We start from the raw sequence: 17,960 nt of genomic DNA, 5'->3' as shown, positions 1-17,960 counted from the left end.
ATTGAGCTGTGTAACATTCTATTTATTTTGAATGTGAAATGTTTTGACGTAAAATGTGTCAACAGCTCAAGAGTTAAATTGCATGCTTGTCACAGAATTAAAGAATTTTCCTCATATGAAGGAGACGGTTTCTGTAAATCGTGATTTGTTCCTTTTCTTTCTGAGACCACATCAGACAGTGTTTCAGAACAGGATGGGGAGGATCACATGGCTAAAGAAAGGGAATGCGTTCCTTGAAATATTTTCAATGAGAGGATCGGAAAGCTTTGTTGAAAAAAAATCAGACAACTCCAGTTGATTTCCTGTAAATAGGCGTGGAATTGTGTGTGTGAGAGAAAGGGCCTGTGCATTAGTTTGCTTGAAGTAAACGTTGAAAACAACCCAGAAAAAGTAAAATAAGCCCAACATGAAAATTACTCACCACACGTGAACCATTAGCTCGTAAAGATTTGCTGAGCTTTCAGATCTGCTCCCATCTTTCCTGATATTTTCAATCAACATTAAAAGTAAAAGTTCTACACATTTGGAATACAAACTTGGGAGTTGAACACATCAATATAACCATTGAATATTGTATTTTACTTGCGTAAATGCCGAAAGTATTTGTCTTTATATTTTTTAATTTAAGGACAGAAATGGTACTGGATTCCTCAATGCGTTAACCATAATTGGTCCATAAACTCTTCAAAGGATCGCTTTCCTTGGCATCAACCCCATGTATGTTAACAAATTTATGGCTTTTCAAAAAAAGTGTTGTGTAAGAACATGTAAGGCAGTGACAGAGAAAGTACATCTGATTTTCGGGGGAGGGGTTTGCTACAGAACTCTCTCCGCTTGTGAATTTGCATTGTGATTCCTGGGTCACTCAGCTGCTCTGCCATTCTAACGATCGGCCACCTTTGGTGCAACTCGGCGGCAACATCTTTTCAGGTGGGAATCAAGCATGTTTGGGGGCTTCTGGAGATCTCTGAAGATGTTACAGGAGGGATTTGTGTCAGCCATGCCGGTGATGACTCGGTGATGAACCGTTAAATAAAATGATCTGTCCCCCAGGCTAGACTGTTGGTTCTTTGCCAAAGAGTAATCCAGTACAATTAACCATCAAAGAGACGGGTGCGAGAGAATATTATTACAGATTGGTATGCAGCCACCTGAGAAAGCAGAGAGCTTTACAAGGACAGCAGCTGAAAGCGATAACATTGTTGTATTATTGTGTTCCACTTCCTTGTATTTAAATCCTTATTGTGTTGTGTAAGAATAAGCCAAAGCCACTGCACTCATACAAAGTCACTTTCAGTATGGAGTCCTTTGAAATAACATATTTCCAGGTAGTATTTGCTTTTTGATGGAATCTGTTTATGCAGTTCTTTAATCTCCAACTGGCCTGCACAACTAAAAGGAAATAGCAGTCAGCAGAGGTCATAAAGATTCTCTGAAAAGATCCCTTTTTAAAAAAATAAGTATAACCACATTTGATTATATAATCTCAAGAAAAGTGCATTAACAGTTTACTTTTTAGCAAATATCTGGGTTAAAATATTTAAGGAATGACAAAACTTTAAAAACAGACATCGTTTACTCCATGTGGCCTCTTTAACTGACATCCTTTTACCTTCCCCACTTGTTCCAGTATCTTTATGATTATATCATAGAGGAATGCCTAACAGAATGCAGTTTGGCTTGCTTGAAATGTGCAGTTTTAGAATAACTATTTCAGCATTTACATAAATTGGCGGTGCAGTAAAATTGTTCCAACATCAAAAAGAAATTCTTTGTCAATTGGATTTAGCATTTAGATTACCTCAAGTGCCTGTTGTGTATAATTCTCCATAGTTACAGTATTGTTAACATTGTTAAAAGAGAAAATAAATCTACAATTGGAATATGCTGGGAACTCGAAAGTGTTATTTTAAGGTGTTGGAAATGAACCCATAATATCAAGATTCCTACAGCTCAAAGGTGATCAGGAGACTTTGCAAAAAAATACTATGCCACCGTAACCTTCTAAATCAGCACCTCCAGTTTGAGATCCTAATTTACAATGTCTTTTACTCTGCCAAATTGTTCAGAGAGGGAATGCTTTCAAAAGGAAAACAATAATAAATAAAATGTTTTTGACTTTTTTCTTCCTCGTTATTTGCTTTTTCTTCCTTGGAAAAATGTGCCCAATTTACCAAAGTTACCATCCCAAAACATCATAAACTCAAGATTATGCACATGATTTGTAAACCGCCTCATTGAAAGAATGATAAATTGAAGGAATTGGTAAACTACTGAATCAAGTTGTGCTCTTGAGGTGAATCTGAACATAAAGGAGGTGCTGTATAACTAACCCAACTAGTCCATGGATCCCTTTCCCCTGAAAGAAACAAAGATAGCAGTAATTAATGACCCTGACTCTGTGCCAAAAAAGCTTTTTTCTGACAATTCCAACTTAATTAAAATTTAAGACATTACAATGGCCTCGGAAAGCCCCTGATGGGGTGGACTCTTGCAGACTCGTGAGAAAGTTTTGTAAATTAAAGGAAAAGATCTGTGTTACCACTGGTGCTATGACTCTAATCCCTGACAGTCAAAGAATCTATTTAGCCATGTATTTTCTTTAACCGGCTCACACCTGCAGGCTTACTTGCACTTCCTCCATACTAAAGAAGGCGTTTTTGTGTTTTGCGGAAGATCTGATAATAGAAGCCTTGCTGTTGCTTTTGTTTTTGTTCATTGTTCATTAGCCTGTGAGTAGTGAAGGCACACTTGATATGCTCAGCCTTCTTGGGGATATAGCTCAGCTGTGAGCATTTGAGATGGCACAACATCAGCCCAGAAGGTTTGGCAAAGCATCTTTGGAAAAAGTTGTGCAAATTAGGCCACTCACCTAACAGGATATTTTCAATAAGAGTGCTATGCTGCTCTTCTACTCACTTTTCTCATAAAGGATAGTTTGCAAAGTTTGACTCTGACAATTCTATGGGTGATTCACTTCTTACTGCTTCTTGCATGCCTATTTTTAATTAACATGCTTAAGACGTCCAGCGAGATATGTCCATCCAATACTGAAAAGGGCAGCCCTGTTTATGTTGCATGCAAGTACATCGGTTCTTAACAATTGACCCATTAGTTATCAAAAAGTAGAAAAAGAAGCCCTTGAAATAACATTGGTTGCATACAAATTGAAGTAAATAGTTGCAAAATTTGCATAAGAAAAAAAGAGTTTAATTTCATCTCTCCTTTGGAAAGAGCTTTTGTGTACTGTAGGCAAAATCTACCAGCTCCTTCTATCCCGAACAGAAAGAAATATGTGATTTGTAAGAATAGCAGAGGTAAATAGAAGTTTCTCTATTAAATCTAGGGTGCAGCTCAGGGTGCTGTCATGCCCTACTTTTTCAGAGTAGGTTTATACAAGAGCATGATGCTTGTAAGTACATCTAGTAAATAAAGTATACATAACATTTATAAAGGTAACCAGTTTTGGCCTTGTGCAATGTTGATGCTATTATGCATTCGAAGGATTAGTGACGAAAGGTCTTCACTTGCAGGTGAACTTCCAAAACGGTTGCGTTTTTAATTGAATATTGTAAGCTATAGCTTAGCTCAATACCCGGCAAGTGAAAGACACTGTCTCGGAATCCTATGCACTAAATTCAAATACATCAACATGTACCCTTTAAATTTAATGTGGGCATTATGTAATGTATTTAACATATAGTTTATTTTCCACCCAGCAACTTTAATGTTTATTTATGTCCCAAGTCTAATGACAAGAGTAAACCAAGGCTATCAGGTCATTTTTGAGACATGTTGAGTCCTGCTAGATTTTGTAGTATAACTGCTGCTTCAAATAATAAAAAGAATGTGCAGAACTTCACATTTTTTTAAAATGTAAAAGCTAAAATACTTTTGTTTCCCAATATTTCTTGTCAGTAACTTTGCAGCTGGCACGTGATTTTTTTAAAAAAAAAGTCAAAGGGGCCTCAGCCCTCAAAAGGGCACACTGCTTTTTATTCAGAGCTGGAAGCTTCGGATTTGCGTGGGCTGTCTTGTAAATGTGCTCTCCGTCTTGAATTTTTAAAAAATGTTTTGGAACAAATGCTAAGCTTGAGAAATGAAAGTAGCCCTATTTAGCCTCTGACATCGACTACTGCAACCAGATCTGCTTCGAGCTCACTGGGAAAAAAAAAATCAACATTTCAAATGTATCTGATTACAACTTATGGGACGAACTGATGGCTCTGATTCCTGTGGTACCCTTCATTTACACAAATAAAGATTGTAGCACAAGTAGGTCAATGAGATTATGCAGTAAGTAAACTGGTTCTGAATGGCAGTACCCATTGACTTGCAATAATAATCAAATCAACATCCTTACAGGAAGCTGCTTAGAACTTTACTTTGTTTCGTAAAATAAATAATGTGCATGCGTAAATATGTGTGTGTGTATATATATATATATATATATATATACATGTTCACAGCATATTTCTTTGCATGTGTATAATGTGAAATATGTTTATACCGATTGTATATAAAATTATTTTTTTCTTTATTCTTTCATGGGATGTGGGTATGACTGGCAAGGTGATAATTTGTTGCCCATCCCTAAATTGCTCTTGAACTGAGTGCCTTCTTAAGCCATTTCAGAAGGCAGTTAAGAGTCAACTGCATTGCTCTGGGTCTGGAATCACATCTCGGCCAGACCAGGTAAAGATGGCAGATTCACTTCAGGGACATAGTGAGCCAGACTGGTTGTTAGGAAAATTGAAGATTGTTTCGTGGTCACCATTACTTTAGCTTTATATTCCAGATTTATTCACTAAGTTTAAATTCCACCAGCTGCAGTGGTGGGACTTTGAACCAAAGTCCCTAGAGCATTAACCTGGGTCTTTGGATGACTAGTCGAGCAACATTACCACTGCGCCACTGTCTCCCCACACCTCCCCATGTGTGTATGAGTACTGTATGTATGTGTATTTTATTATTTTACATGAGGTATTTGAAAGAAAAAAAAATCCCTACCACTCAAATGCTGGAATTCAGTAAAGTATGAGTTATGACAATTGTGTGGGATATTGGGCGCGATTCTCCACTCCCACGCCGGTTGGGAGAATCGCCTGGGCCGCCAAAATTTCCCGCGACGCCGGTCCGACGCCCTCCCGCGATTCTCCCAAGCGGCAGGAACGGCCCCGTCCAGTTCCGCGGGCCGCAGGCCGGAGAATCGCTCGAGACACCCAAAATGGCGATTCTCCGGCACCCCTGCTATTCTCAGGCCCGGATGGGCCGAGCGGCCAGCCCAAAACGGCGGGTTCCCCCCGGCGCCGTCCACACCTGGTCGCTGCCGTCGGGAACAGCGCGGGAATGCTGGGGGGGGGGGGGGAATCCTGCACCGGGGGTATTTCAAATGTGGGGTGGCCCGCGAACGGTGCCCACCGATCGTCGGGCCGTCCTCTCTGAAGGAGGGGACCTCCTTCCTTCCGCAGCCCCGCAAGATCCGTCCGCCATCTTCTTGTGGGGCGGTCTCGGAGAGGACGGCAACCACGCAGGCGCGGGTTGGCGACGGCCAACCCGCGCATGCGCAGGTGACGCCTGTTATGCGGCGCCGGCCGCGTCATGTATGCGCCGCTGCCTTTACGCGGCGACAAGGCCTGGCGCATGTAGATGACGCGGCCCCGCTCCTAGCCTATTATCGGGCCCTGAATCGGTTGGGATAGGGGCCGTTTCGCGCCGTCGTGAACCTCGACGGCGTTCACGACGGCGTGGGCACTTCGGCGCGGGAGTGGAGAATCCCGCCCCTTGTGTTCAGTGGATTTCTGTAGGATTTTCAATAAAAGAAACTGTAAGATATTTTAGGCTCAAGTCAGTCAGTGGGTGTTTTTGATTAAATCTGATCTTGATCTTAATGAAAGGTCATACTTTGACATTTGGTTATCTTGCGCTTTTTTGCTAGGTTCGTTCTTTTTAGCCTTTAATTATTGCTGGTTTCTTGGCCAACTTGCTTAGTTTAGTCTTTAGTAACACTAAGCAGGCCACCACCCTGATTCAACCAGTGGATTAGAGGCAGCCATTAATCTCTCTTCATGGGTAACATCTTCTGTTTGAAATTGTGAACAAAAAGGTTTCTTCACTTTTTCTGAGTCCAGTCTCAAGCAATGTTTACAAGCAGGAATAACAGGAAAGGAGCAGACTGTTCCCATTACTCTCATTGTCCTCTTTTGGTTTTGTTTTTTTCCAGCATTTGCAAAAGCATGAGAGTGCGGTGAACTCCAAGTCGTGCTATTTCAACTGTGGCCTTTGCAACTACACCACCAAGGCCAAGCTGAACCTGGTTCAGCACGCACGGTCCCTGAAACACCAACAGACAGAGAGCCTGCACAGGCTACAGTTACACCAGCAGGGGCTGGCACCAGAGGAGGACAATCTCAATGAGATCTTTTTCGTTAAAGACTACCCACCAAATGAACCTGGTGAGTACCCACAGCTGGGCTGTCCTGTTACCAACCATCTCTTTCAGTACCCAGAACTTGTCCTGCAATGTAAAACACGTTGGTTTTAATCCCTCAGACATGAACATGTTGTTCCCATTAAGGCCTTCTCTTTATATCAGTAACATACGCAGTTCTGCATGCAGTGACATCTTTAGCAGGCATGCAGGAGGTTATGAAACTCTACCTTGGGAGGATCTCAGAGTGAAATTTTTCCCCCCAGAGTGAGCTTTAATTTCCTTTCTCATGACTAAAGCAATTTGGCTTTCATTTAAAAGTTTTTTTCGCTGCCAGCAGTTAATAAGTGTAACAGGACTGTAAAACTTTCAGAGACAAAAAAAAAGATTAATAGTTTTATTTGAGAGAGACCTGTAATTTAAAACATAAGACTAGTCAGAGTCCATTATTCAATAATTCTAATATTAACAATACCTTCCAAACCAGGCGGCTAACTTGTTTTTGCTTTGGTTGACCCAGAGGAGGGAAACTGCTAACACGTTTTGAATGGCATTCCAAAGCTGAATTAATCTCTGTTCCCTAAAGTGTCCTGTTTATATATGAAACCCAGAAACAGATGGTCATGAGCTGAAAACCACATGCGAAACTTTCTGCATTAAAACTGCCCACGTTGGAATTAAATGAGACGTCTGTACTTTTGGCTTTAATTATAACTGGATCAAAGGTGATGCAAGGATTGGGTGCTCAAGAAAGGCTTATTTAGATAATGGCTGATATGCACTTTAAAATCTTTACATCAGCCCTGGGTGAAATAAAGATCATTGCATGTGACTAGTTCAGATTTTGGTCATCAAATGCATTTTTACTTATTGACTAGCTTAAGCTTTTTAGGGTTGAAGTCAAATGTTTTACAGAACCTGCTCAAAGTGTAGAGTTTAAAATAATCTCAGTGAAAGAAGTCCAACAGTAGATTGTCTAACATGATGGAGTCAAGGGATCAGCATATTGATCTTGGAGTTGAGTCTGATTACTTTAACCCAACAGGACATAATTCTCTCAAGCATAGAGAACCAAGAAAGCCAAATCCGAAGCTGGTTTTGTTGGAAGAGCATAAAGACAGGAATATGCAAATCAAAATGAGCATAAGCATCCTTGATTTTATTCCTTTCACTGGGTGCCTTGTAGCTGTAGGGATCTCTGTTAGCTGTAGGGATCTCTGTTAGAAAATATTTTAAATATTAATATCAACATGAGAAAGATGAATTTAAATGTTTGAAAAGAGCTTGCATTGTTGTCCGAAACCCTAGACTCGCACGCTATAGTCATCTTTGCAGATGTCAGCCATTCTACAAAGACACCATTGGGCACGGATATATGCCTACAGGTTAACAGTGAATCTAGTTTTTAACAATTGCAAAGGTGGGATCTCTTTGAGGCTATCTGGAAAGGACTTGTTGAAATTTTACTGATATACACACCATATTTAAGAATCATTGATGTTTCAATGTTGGACACAATGTGCTTATATTGTGCATTTCTGTTGGGCTGGCATACGTCAGGAGAAAGGACTAATACGTTGTTGACCTCCAAAGCAAATTTCCATTTTTCAGTTCCTACATTGACTTTATTAAGATCAAGTTGAGGCATCAGCCTCATTGATTGATTTTTTTTTTTAAAGAGCATTGTTCCAAATTATTGGGCAATCCACAATTATTTTAATCCTATTTTATAAAGCATTAAGAATTGAAGAGCCAATCGTTGGCGCCACCAAGGCCACCATTATGGCTTGTGTAACATGGACAACTACAGCTGCATAATCCAATCCTATGTCTTTGCCGTTTCTTGTTGTCTTGGCAGTGCAGAAGCTATTAGTATTTCCTTTTTCACTTGAATCTGTGGAAGCCTAAAGGTTAGCAGAGACCACTGTAATTAAGGGCACACAGCCATAATTATATTGCAAATTGTGTTTGAAAGTCATTTAAAAAGCAACATTCCTAAGAATTGGAGGGAACAAATAGCATGAAATTAAAGCATGCTATTTCACAAAAGTATTACTGTTCCTGGAGGAGCAGTCTAGTGTGAGATCCAAGTTTCTGTAAAAGTTTAATGGTTGTCTTAAAATATAAAGGGGTTACAGTTTCTTTACTTGCCTTACCTAGGGAGTATAATGCTCTATATAGCAATTAACACCGGAGACTTCACTGTCTGTTATCAATGCCATCCAAATTGTGTGCAATTTCCCGACAAATAGCTATTGTATTTGGCTCTGGAGCTAATCTCCAAGCAATCAGCACTGAAATTGCTGCTGTGTTACACAAAATATAAAATCTATTCTTGTGTTTGATTTGGAGAGTTGGTATTGCACTTATTTGTACCATTTGGGAGGGGAGGGGGGAAGATGGCGTAAGTGGGAAAAAATATAGAGTCAACGTAAGCGATTAAAGATTTACTTTGATACGACGTCACTCTGATTAGAAATATGAAAACATCCCGGAAGACTTGTGTTACATGTCAGAGGAACTTTAATATAATGGAGCTTCACTCAAAAGCTGGAGATTTTACAATAGGCTGAACATAAGTCAGGTGGATCTTTTTATTCAAATCAGTGAAGTCCGGAGAAGATACAGGCAATCACTGCAAATGGCTTTTGGAAAGTTTTTTTCAAATAAAAATGTACAGATTAATGGGGTCAGTGAAGCTCACACAAAACTAGTTATTTCTCAACAATTTTGATAACATCCATTATTTTCTTGATTGGGGAGTAAAATGGTGGGTGCATGGAGCGGAATTGTTTTTTAAAAAAAACCACTTCTTTAAATTTTCAGCAATTCAAAAAGTTAAACTAATTAATCTCACACCCAGTGTTATAAAAGCTGCCATTCCTCCCACCACAATGAAAAGAAGTATACTTTATAATGATTCCAAAGTGTATACAAGTGGTAATCTGCTTCCTTGCTGTCACTTATTCAATGTGTCACTTTTCTGTGTGGTATCGATTTATAAATGTTTGTACATAATCTGGCAAAAATGCAGAGAAATGACTACAAATGTTAAATGTGATTTAAAAATTCATTTGAAATATTTAGCTACCACTATGATTTCAGATTGTTTAAGAATTAATAAATCATTCACAGACAGGAATTATACTACTCACACACTGCCCACACTCACTGAATAATCTCCAAACTCACTGAATAATCTCCACACTCACTGAATAATCTCCAAACTCACTGAATAATCTCCACACTCACTCACTGCCCACACTCACTGAATAATCTCCACACTCACTGAATAATCTCCACACTCACTGAATAATCTCCACACTCACTGAATAATCTCCACACTCACTGAATAATTTGCACACTCAATGAATAATCTCCACACTCACTGAATAATCTCCACACTCACTGAATAATCTCCACACTCACTCACTGCCCACACTCACTGAATAAATTCCACACTCACTGAATAAATTCCACACTCACTGAATAATCTCCACACTCACTGAATAAATTCCACACTCACTGAATAATTTACACACTCACTCATTGCCCACACTCACTGAATTATCTCCACATTCATTGAATAATCTCCACACTCACTGAATAATCTCCACACTCACGCACTGTCCACGCTCACTGAATAATTTCCACACTCACTGAATAATTTCCACACTCACTGAATAATTTCCACACTCACTCACTGCCCACACTCACTGAATAATCTCCACACTCACTGAATAATTTCCACACTCACTGAATAATTTCCACACTCACTCACTGCCCACACTCACTGAAAACTATCTATGGCGGCATGATAGTACAGTGGTTAGCACTATTGCTTGACAGCACCAGGGACTCGGGTTACATTCCTGGCTTGTGTCACTGTCTGTGCGGAGTCTGCACGTTCTCCCCGTATCTGTGTGGGTTTCCTCCAGGTGCTCCGGTTTCCTCCCACAAATCCCGAAAGACGTGCTTGAATTGGACATTCTGAATTCTCCCTCTGTGTACCTGAACAGGCGCTGTAGCGACCAGGGGATTTTCACACTCCCTGAATTGCAGTGTTAATGTAAGCCTACTTGTGACACTAATAAATATTATTATGGGGCAGCACGGTGGCACACTGCTGCATCACAGCTCCAGGGAACAAGGTTCAATTACGGCCTTGGGTGACTGTGTGGAATTTGCACGTGGGTTTCCTCAGGATGCTCTGATTTCCTCCCACAGTCCAAAGATGTGCAGGCTAGGTGGATTAGCCATGCTAAATTGCCCCTTAGTGTCCAAAGGTTAGGTGGGGTTACTTGGTTACAAGGATAGGTGGAGGTTTGGGTTTAAGTAGGGTGCTGTTTCAAGGGCTGGTGTAGCCTTGATGGGCCGAATGGCCTCCTTCTGCACTGTAAATTGTATGTATGAATATTGGTTTGCTCCCTCTTTATTTAGCACAGGGCTAAAGAGCTGGCTTTGAAAGCAGACCAAGGCAGGCCAGCAGCACAGTTCAATTCCCGTACCAGCCTCCCCGAACAGGCACCAGAATGTGGCGACTCGGGGCTTTTCACAGTAACTTAATTTGAAGCCTACTTGTGACAAGTGATTTTCATTTCATTTCATTTCTTTGCACACCTCTGTTGAATCGTATTTTTCACTAATTTTGCGTCAGGGAAACCTTCACTAATTCAAAGCTTGTTTTTCCAAATCTGGCAGCTTGTCAAATAATTCTGAATACCCTTGAGAACAAAAGTTACCTTTCGAAACCAACCAAATAAAAAAAATCAGAAACTGAGAAGAAAATAAATATAAAATGCTTTGATTGTTCTTATTATTTGTTACAATATGGCTAGTCATTAACGCAAGGCTGGTGATGGAGGACAGTGCTGAAAGGGTCACTTGTACTCAGCGTGTTGCCCTCTGCCTCTTATCTCAAGGGCCATCCAGAATCTCAAGCATTTTCACAGGCAATGCTGGAAGAGGGGATGTCTTTATGCACTTTGAATTTGCAATCTTTCCCTCCCGTCATCAGTCCTGTATAAAAATGAAGATCTAGTAGCTGCCAGCTCAGCTAAATGCAAGTTAATGAAAGCCTTGTGGTGTCAGTGGACAGCTGAGTTTGAGCCTTATCCCTGTCTATGAGTGCCTCGTGACGCAGTATGGTGGCAGATGTTGGAGCTGATTGAGGAGACATGTTGAAGAGAGGAAGAATGAGAGGTGAAAGAAGCACAAAAACCTCAAGGAAAACTAGAGGGAAGATTAGCAAAGGCAGATAACAGAGCAGAGAGAAATCCATTATGTGAAATGATTGAGCAATGACAGAATTATGTACAGACAGAACAAAAAATGCAGAAAGAGAAATTGAAGAAGAGGAAAAAGATATGAAGCCATTAGAAACTGAGTCAAATAAATATTTTTTTATTCCGGTTTCATTCTCAGTTAGTGCTGAGTGGGCTAATCTCTGTTAAGAGTGCCATAGATGAAATCCACTTTTCAGGACATGAGCACTTTCCATCTGCCAATGAGGCAGATGGAAAGTGCCCACCAGTGGCCATTGGGTGAGAAGGGAATTTTCTTTACCTGCAATGCCTTCCATAATCTCCCAACAACATTTATGCTTACACACGAAGAAGAGATGTCAGCACCAATTATTGCCTTTCGAATTGTATCCATCTCAGTCTGAATCACTGCTTTCGGGAGACGATGGATACAGCAGGAAGAAATCTTGTATATCTTTGGGGAAGGAGTTTTAATAAAGAGCATTCCTACATCTGTGAGTACTGCCACAAAGCCATAGCAGACACAAGTTGTAGTGAAGATTCATTAGATTGGTTCCTGGGTTGAGATATTTGACCTATGATGAGAGGCTGAGTAAATTGGGCTTGTACAGTCTGACATTTAGAATAATGAGGGGTGAGGTCTTGAAACATATAAGACTCTGAAGGAACTTAACAGTTTTGGTGCTGAGAGGTTGTTTCCCCTGGCTGGAGAATCTAGATCAGAAAAGGCCCAGTCTCAACATAAGGGGTTGATTATTCAGGCTGAGATGAAGAGAATTTTTTTCACTTAGAAGGTTTTGAATCTTTGGAATTCTCTGTCCTGGAGGTTTATGGATGCTTCATTGTTATGTTCAGCATTGATAAGGCTGAGATATAAGATTTTTCATCTCTCAGAGAATGAAGGGATAAGGGGAACAAGCGGGGGAGTGGTGACAGTCGAACAGCCAGAATCATATTGAATATCAGAGCAGGCTCATGGGCACACATGGTCTACTCCTGCTCCTGTTTCTTGTGCTCCTATGTTTATTCAGAATGCATTTTGGTGATTCTTGAGAACCTAGATTGTGCAATTTCCGGGCAATATACCTTGAGTATGACATAATAGCTATCGTAATGTGGCTCACAATGTGGCACCTTCAAAATCATAACATCTTTCACAGTACCATCCACAGGACTAACAGTTATTGCATAAATTATAGTGAGTTTTCAATGAAATACAGACCCCAGAAATTACATCTAGGGCGGAATTTAATGGAAACATTTCTAAGTTCATTTGTGGCGGGAGGCATTTCAGGGAGTTTCCCACTGGCTCTGCTGGCGACATCCCCACCGCCATCCAATGACACTTTTTGGGGCCATGGGGAGTTTCTCACCAGTTTAGCCCACACTTAGAATTTTTTTCAGCACTGGGGAGCTGAACTCCGAGATCCGGCTGCCATTTTGAAAGGGTGCCCCATCTCTAAGTGAGCTTGTGGGTCCCCCACACTCCCCCACCTATGGGCAACATCACCCCCCCCCCCAAAGTGAGGACACCCCGTTATAGGATCCTTGGGGTTCCCCACTCATCAGCAACCCCCACACCCCTTACAAACTCTCCTCACAGGGTGACAGTGCCAAGGTGCCAAGGTACCCGTGTTCCAGGGGGAGGGCCAGGGAGCTACCCTGCATTGTACCTGACCACCCAATGGTCTCTGATGGTCTGGTAGAGCCCATACGTGCCGTTCCACCTGGTCCACGTTTGTGTGGGCCACTACTGCATAGCACCCGGCTGCAACTTGCTGGGGAGGCTGGTAAATCCTGGGAGTCTGGCAGATCCCGGGAGGCCGGTAGATCCCAAGTGGGCTCGCCTAAGTAGCTTTAAGACCTACTTAGGCACATGCCATTTGGTCACTTTGCTTTTGGGTGAGATCCTGTCTCCGACGCCTCGCGGGACTTTGGTCGGGAAGCCTCTCCCAGCATCTACCGGCCGTGTTGTGCTCCATAGAGAGCGCCATGTCACTAGTAGATTGCACCCATAATTTCTAACATGTAACTTGATGGAAGGAAAATCAGATTACTTTATAAGCATGCAATTTGACCTACCCAATTTTATAAAATTTGCTGTGCCCAGGTGATTGAGGAAAATTGTCATATACATAAATCATTATTGTAAAGCTGAGTGTTAAATTTAGAATGATACGCATGGTATATGCTAAATACAGTGGCTCACACATTTGGTACGTCTAAAGTAATATTCATCCAGTACCATTTTCGTTTGGAGTAACACAGTTTTGGAATTAAAGTAAAATACCGTGGATACTGGATTTCTGAAATTATAAAGCAAATGCTGTAAAAACTCAGCAGCCCCTGTGGAGATGAAGACAAAGTCACTGTAACAACAATGTTTCATCACCATGAATGTCATTTTGTGTGCAAAATGGTGGGACCACTGTGCGCACAAACTGCTGGTGCGGGGGCGTGCCTGATGCCATTTTAGTGACAACTTTCAGCGCAGCCAGAGCATGTACTAGAAGTATAAAGTGCAAGCAGATCATGACATCAGTCATCATGTAATGCTGATTTGATGCTAGCACTGCTATTTTAACCTAAAACTCAAGCTAAGACCCTCTCTTAACCTCGCAAGACTGAACATTTATTCAGCAGCAGGAAGGACCTCCCCACCCCCAATCATCCATGTTATTTTAAGAGATCAACTACAAGTTTAAAGGAAGGTGCAGGAACAGAACACCAGGGGGTATACATGCACAAATCACTGAAGGTGGTAGGGCAGGTTGAGAAAGTGATTAAAAAGGGAAAATGAGATACTGGGTTTCATAAATAATGGTAGAGAGTATTAAAGCAGGAAGGGACAATGAACGTTTATAAAACATTGGCTTGGTCTCAACTGGACTATTGGTCACAATTTAACTGTGAGCACGTTTGCCACGTGTTTCCCGACGCTCGCAGCACCAAGGAACACATGGCTATAAAACGGCAATTGCATTAAATTTGGGGCCTTGGTGGAGAACGTGCAGCGGAGGCCGCACTAGCCCCATTTTCTACACTGAGGAGCTCTGCTCGTCGGAACTCCTCAGTAAGGCAAGAGATCCAATTTCTGCGGCTCCTGACCCCCCCCCCCCCCCCCACCCCCCCCAGCCAAGCCCCAAAGCACTATGGGCGGGTCCCCAGTCCCCCAACATCTTGGCTGTGCCAGACTGGCGCCCAGGTGGCACAATCAGCACCAGCAGTGTCAGGAACCACCCTGTCCAAAGGGCATCCATCTGGGGCCCTCTGATCCCCTGGGAAACCCCCACAAACGTTCCATCTGGTCCCTGCTTGTGGAGCCCAGTGTTGAATGGCGCTCGCCCGAGGTCTCTGAGGTGAAGGGGATAGATCCCATGATGCCTCTGTTTTAAGAAGAAAGTACTCCCAGAAATCTGCCACCTTAGACAGATCTGCAATCTCAGAGGAGGGCGAGGTTGGCACTGCCAGTGGTTGTAAAGGTTGCTGTGGCCATGAACTTGTCGACTGGAGCAGGCAACATTTCTAATTTATATCGTTTGCAATTTGCAATCCAGTGCTGCACAAGGGAGATCGCTGACTTTCTTTTTGCCAAAACCGGGAATGGATTGCATTCTCTTTCCAAAGAGAAGCAGGTGGAGTGAGCACGTGGCACCATTTTAAATGCAGAGATGAACTGCAGCCTCAAATGTTTCCACTCTCTGAATTGGTGCATGCCACAGTCTCACAGCATGCAGACCAATGGCCAGTATCCTGACAGCGGTCAGGATTGGTGGGATTTTCAGACCCCACCCCCTCACGGCGTATTATACAGCAGTGGAGACAGCCTGCCATGGGCTGACAGCAGGTTCATCCAGTCCCATGTGTCCCGCCGCTGTCTACGGGATTTACCATTGTTTGCGCCCTCCGCCACCAGAGAACCCACGGCGGGAACAGCTGGAAAATCCTGCCTGATGTTCTTCATCTGTGCGAATCGTGCTGTGCCGTCATTATTTGAGACAACATGTGAATCTAGAGGATGATACTGGGTGGCGAGGACTATCCAGTGACCACCTTGTGACTGCAGTGCTTAACCCACACACATCTCAGCGTACATACAGTAAATGTCATGCTGCCATTTAATTTGGAACGATTGGGGGCACCAGCAAAAATCCCGTTGTCTGGAGTTTTCTGGAGGACTCCTACAATACACTTCTGAGCACATGTCAAGATTTGTCATGATCAGCTGTATTCTGCACCATTTCGCCATCAAAATGGATAGAGGCCTTACCACCAGTTATTCAGGAAGCAACTGAGGAAGAGGAGGAGCAAGGGAGGAGGCAGCCAATACAACCACTTTCTGATCAGGTGGTCAATCTGACTGGTGCCTGTGAACACAGCCCCCATTCACCAACAGCCTTACACCTTATCTCTCCTCTGTTACTGACCATCGCATCATCCTTTTAACCACACCGTCATCTTCTCTGGTCTCTGACCTGCCACTGACCACAGCCTTGGCCATGTTCACTCCAAAGATGTGGGCACTATCTTCCCATGGGTGTAAGGACATGCAGCCTTGACTGTCCTTCCTCGGCCTTTGGTTTTGTCCTGCCAGAGAGGGAGGTATACCAGTGAATGTGGTGTCATGTGTTATGGTGATGTGATTGTCATGGATGAATAGCTGGCAGTGTTTGCAAACTGAGAGTTGTGGGTGTGAGGTTTGCACCAACGTTAAGTGTGCAAGGGGAGGTGAAAGTACTACAAACGTTCACGATGACTCGTGTTTAAAGGAGATTTATAGATTAATAGAATTTACAATGCAGAAGGAGGCCGTTCGGGCCATCGAGTCTGCACCAGCCCTTGGAAAGAGCACCCTACTTAAGCCCACCCCTCCACCCTCTCCCCATAACCCAGTTGGCCCTCCTACCCTTTTGGACACTAAGGGGCAATTTAGCATGGCCAAGCTACCTAACCCAACCTACCTAACATCTTTGGACAGTGGGAGGAAACCGGAGCATCCGGAGGAAACCCACGCAGACACAGGGAGAAAGTGCAATCTCCACACAGTCACCTGAGGCCGGAATTGAGCCCGGGTCCCTGGAGTTGCGAGGCAGAAGTGCTAAACCCTGTGTCACCATACTGCCCACTGCCACTGTGCCACCCACAGGTAGGTAAGTCATGAGGGTATGGTGTATTGAAAAGTGGGTGAAGCTTGTCATTCACTTGGCAGGATGTGGTATTTGAAGACACTTTCACTGGCCTTGAACACATAAGGTTATTGAACTTTTGTGACACTGCACCCGGACTATCTGACATTGACTTGCTTGGCTATCTCTGCCATTGCCTTTTCACTGACTGACTGGAATATAAACTAGCCGCCTCCCCACCCAGCCTCCCACTCCTGCCAATGGAGGAACCGCTCGCCTACTGTCTACCTTGTGCACCAAGACCTCCAATGCTGCATCAAAGAACCCTTGAGCCCACTCTGCCATGTTTTGTCATTTCTGTAAACAAAACAGAAAGTGCTTGAAATGCTCAGCAGGTCTGGCAGCATTTGTGGAGAGGGAAACAGAATTCATGATTTGAGTTGAATATGACACTTCAGAACTGTTCTGGGCTAGTGTGAATTTGTGCTTGCCTCTCGTGACTTATCAGGCGTACGGTGTGCTCAACTCTGACTGCGCATAATGATAATGTAAATGAGCAGGCAGCACAATGGCTGCCTGTATTGGACAGAACAGGCACAGGGTAATTAGGAATCATCACCTCTGTGCTCGCCTTTGGACATCATCCAATTTCCTCCAACATTTCAGGTCCATAAAAGTTCATCAGCTGAAGTGTTCACTGTTTGTTTTACCATAGATGCTGCCTGTCCTGCTGAGTACCTCCAGCACTTTCTGTAGAATCACATACAGTCTGAATTGTGCTAATTACAAGAGTAACTTCTGGTCTGTAGGAATGCTCTCACTAATATTCACTGGTGTGTTGGTACTCTACAGCCTGGAAGATATCACGCAGGTCTTGTTCAGTGATAAATGATGCTCGTGTGCAACTGTGAAATAATTTAAAGGGATCACGCATGGAAAAAAGCAGGCTGCACGTGACAACCAAATTCGAAAGGGAACGCTCATCTGTAGCATGTTAGCTGTAGTATAACACATTTATCTGGATTGTGCAACCTATAGAGCAACACACAGTATGGATTGTCCTGCCTATAGAAAAATTTATAGTCTGGATTCTGTTACCTATAGATGAATGCATGGTCTGGATTATGTTATTTATAAAGT

General features: G+C 42.6%; 1 protein-coding gene across 7 annotated transcripts in view; it reads left to right on the top strand.

The window, feature by feature from the left end:
* zfhx4 (zinc finger homeobox 4) overlaps nucleotides 1-17,960 on the top strand; it is a 349,013-nt gene that overhangs the window by 129,907 nt on the left and 201,146 nt on the right. For all 7 annotated transcript variants that reach the window (XM_072467522.1, XM_072467521.1, XM_072467520.1 and 4 more), the window contains exon 4: nucleotides 6,224-6,455. In XM_072467522.1, coding sequence (XP_072323623.1) covers nucleotides 6,224-6,455 — 232 coding nt within the window. The remainder of the gene's footprint in view (nucleotides 1-6,223; nucleotides 6,456-17,960) is intronic.

Source organism: Scyliorhinus torazame, chromosome 11 (assembly GCF_047496885.1).
Source record: "Scyliorhinus torazame isolate Kashiwa2021f chromosome 11, sScyTor2.1, whole genome shotgun sequence".
In the NCBI taxonomy this organism is placed as follows: Eukaryota; Metazoa; Chordata; class Chondrichthyes; order Carcharhiniformes; family Scyliorhinidae; genus Scyliorhinus; species Scyliorhinus torazame.
The sequence above is the reverse complement of the archived record's forward strand: the minus strand, read 5'-3'. Positions and strand labels throughout refer to the sequence as shown.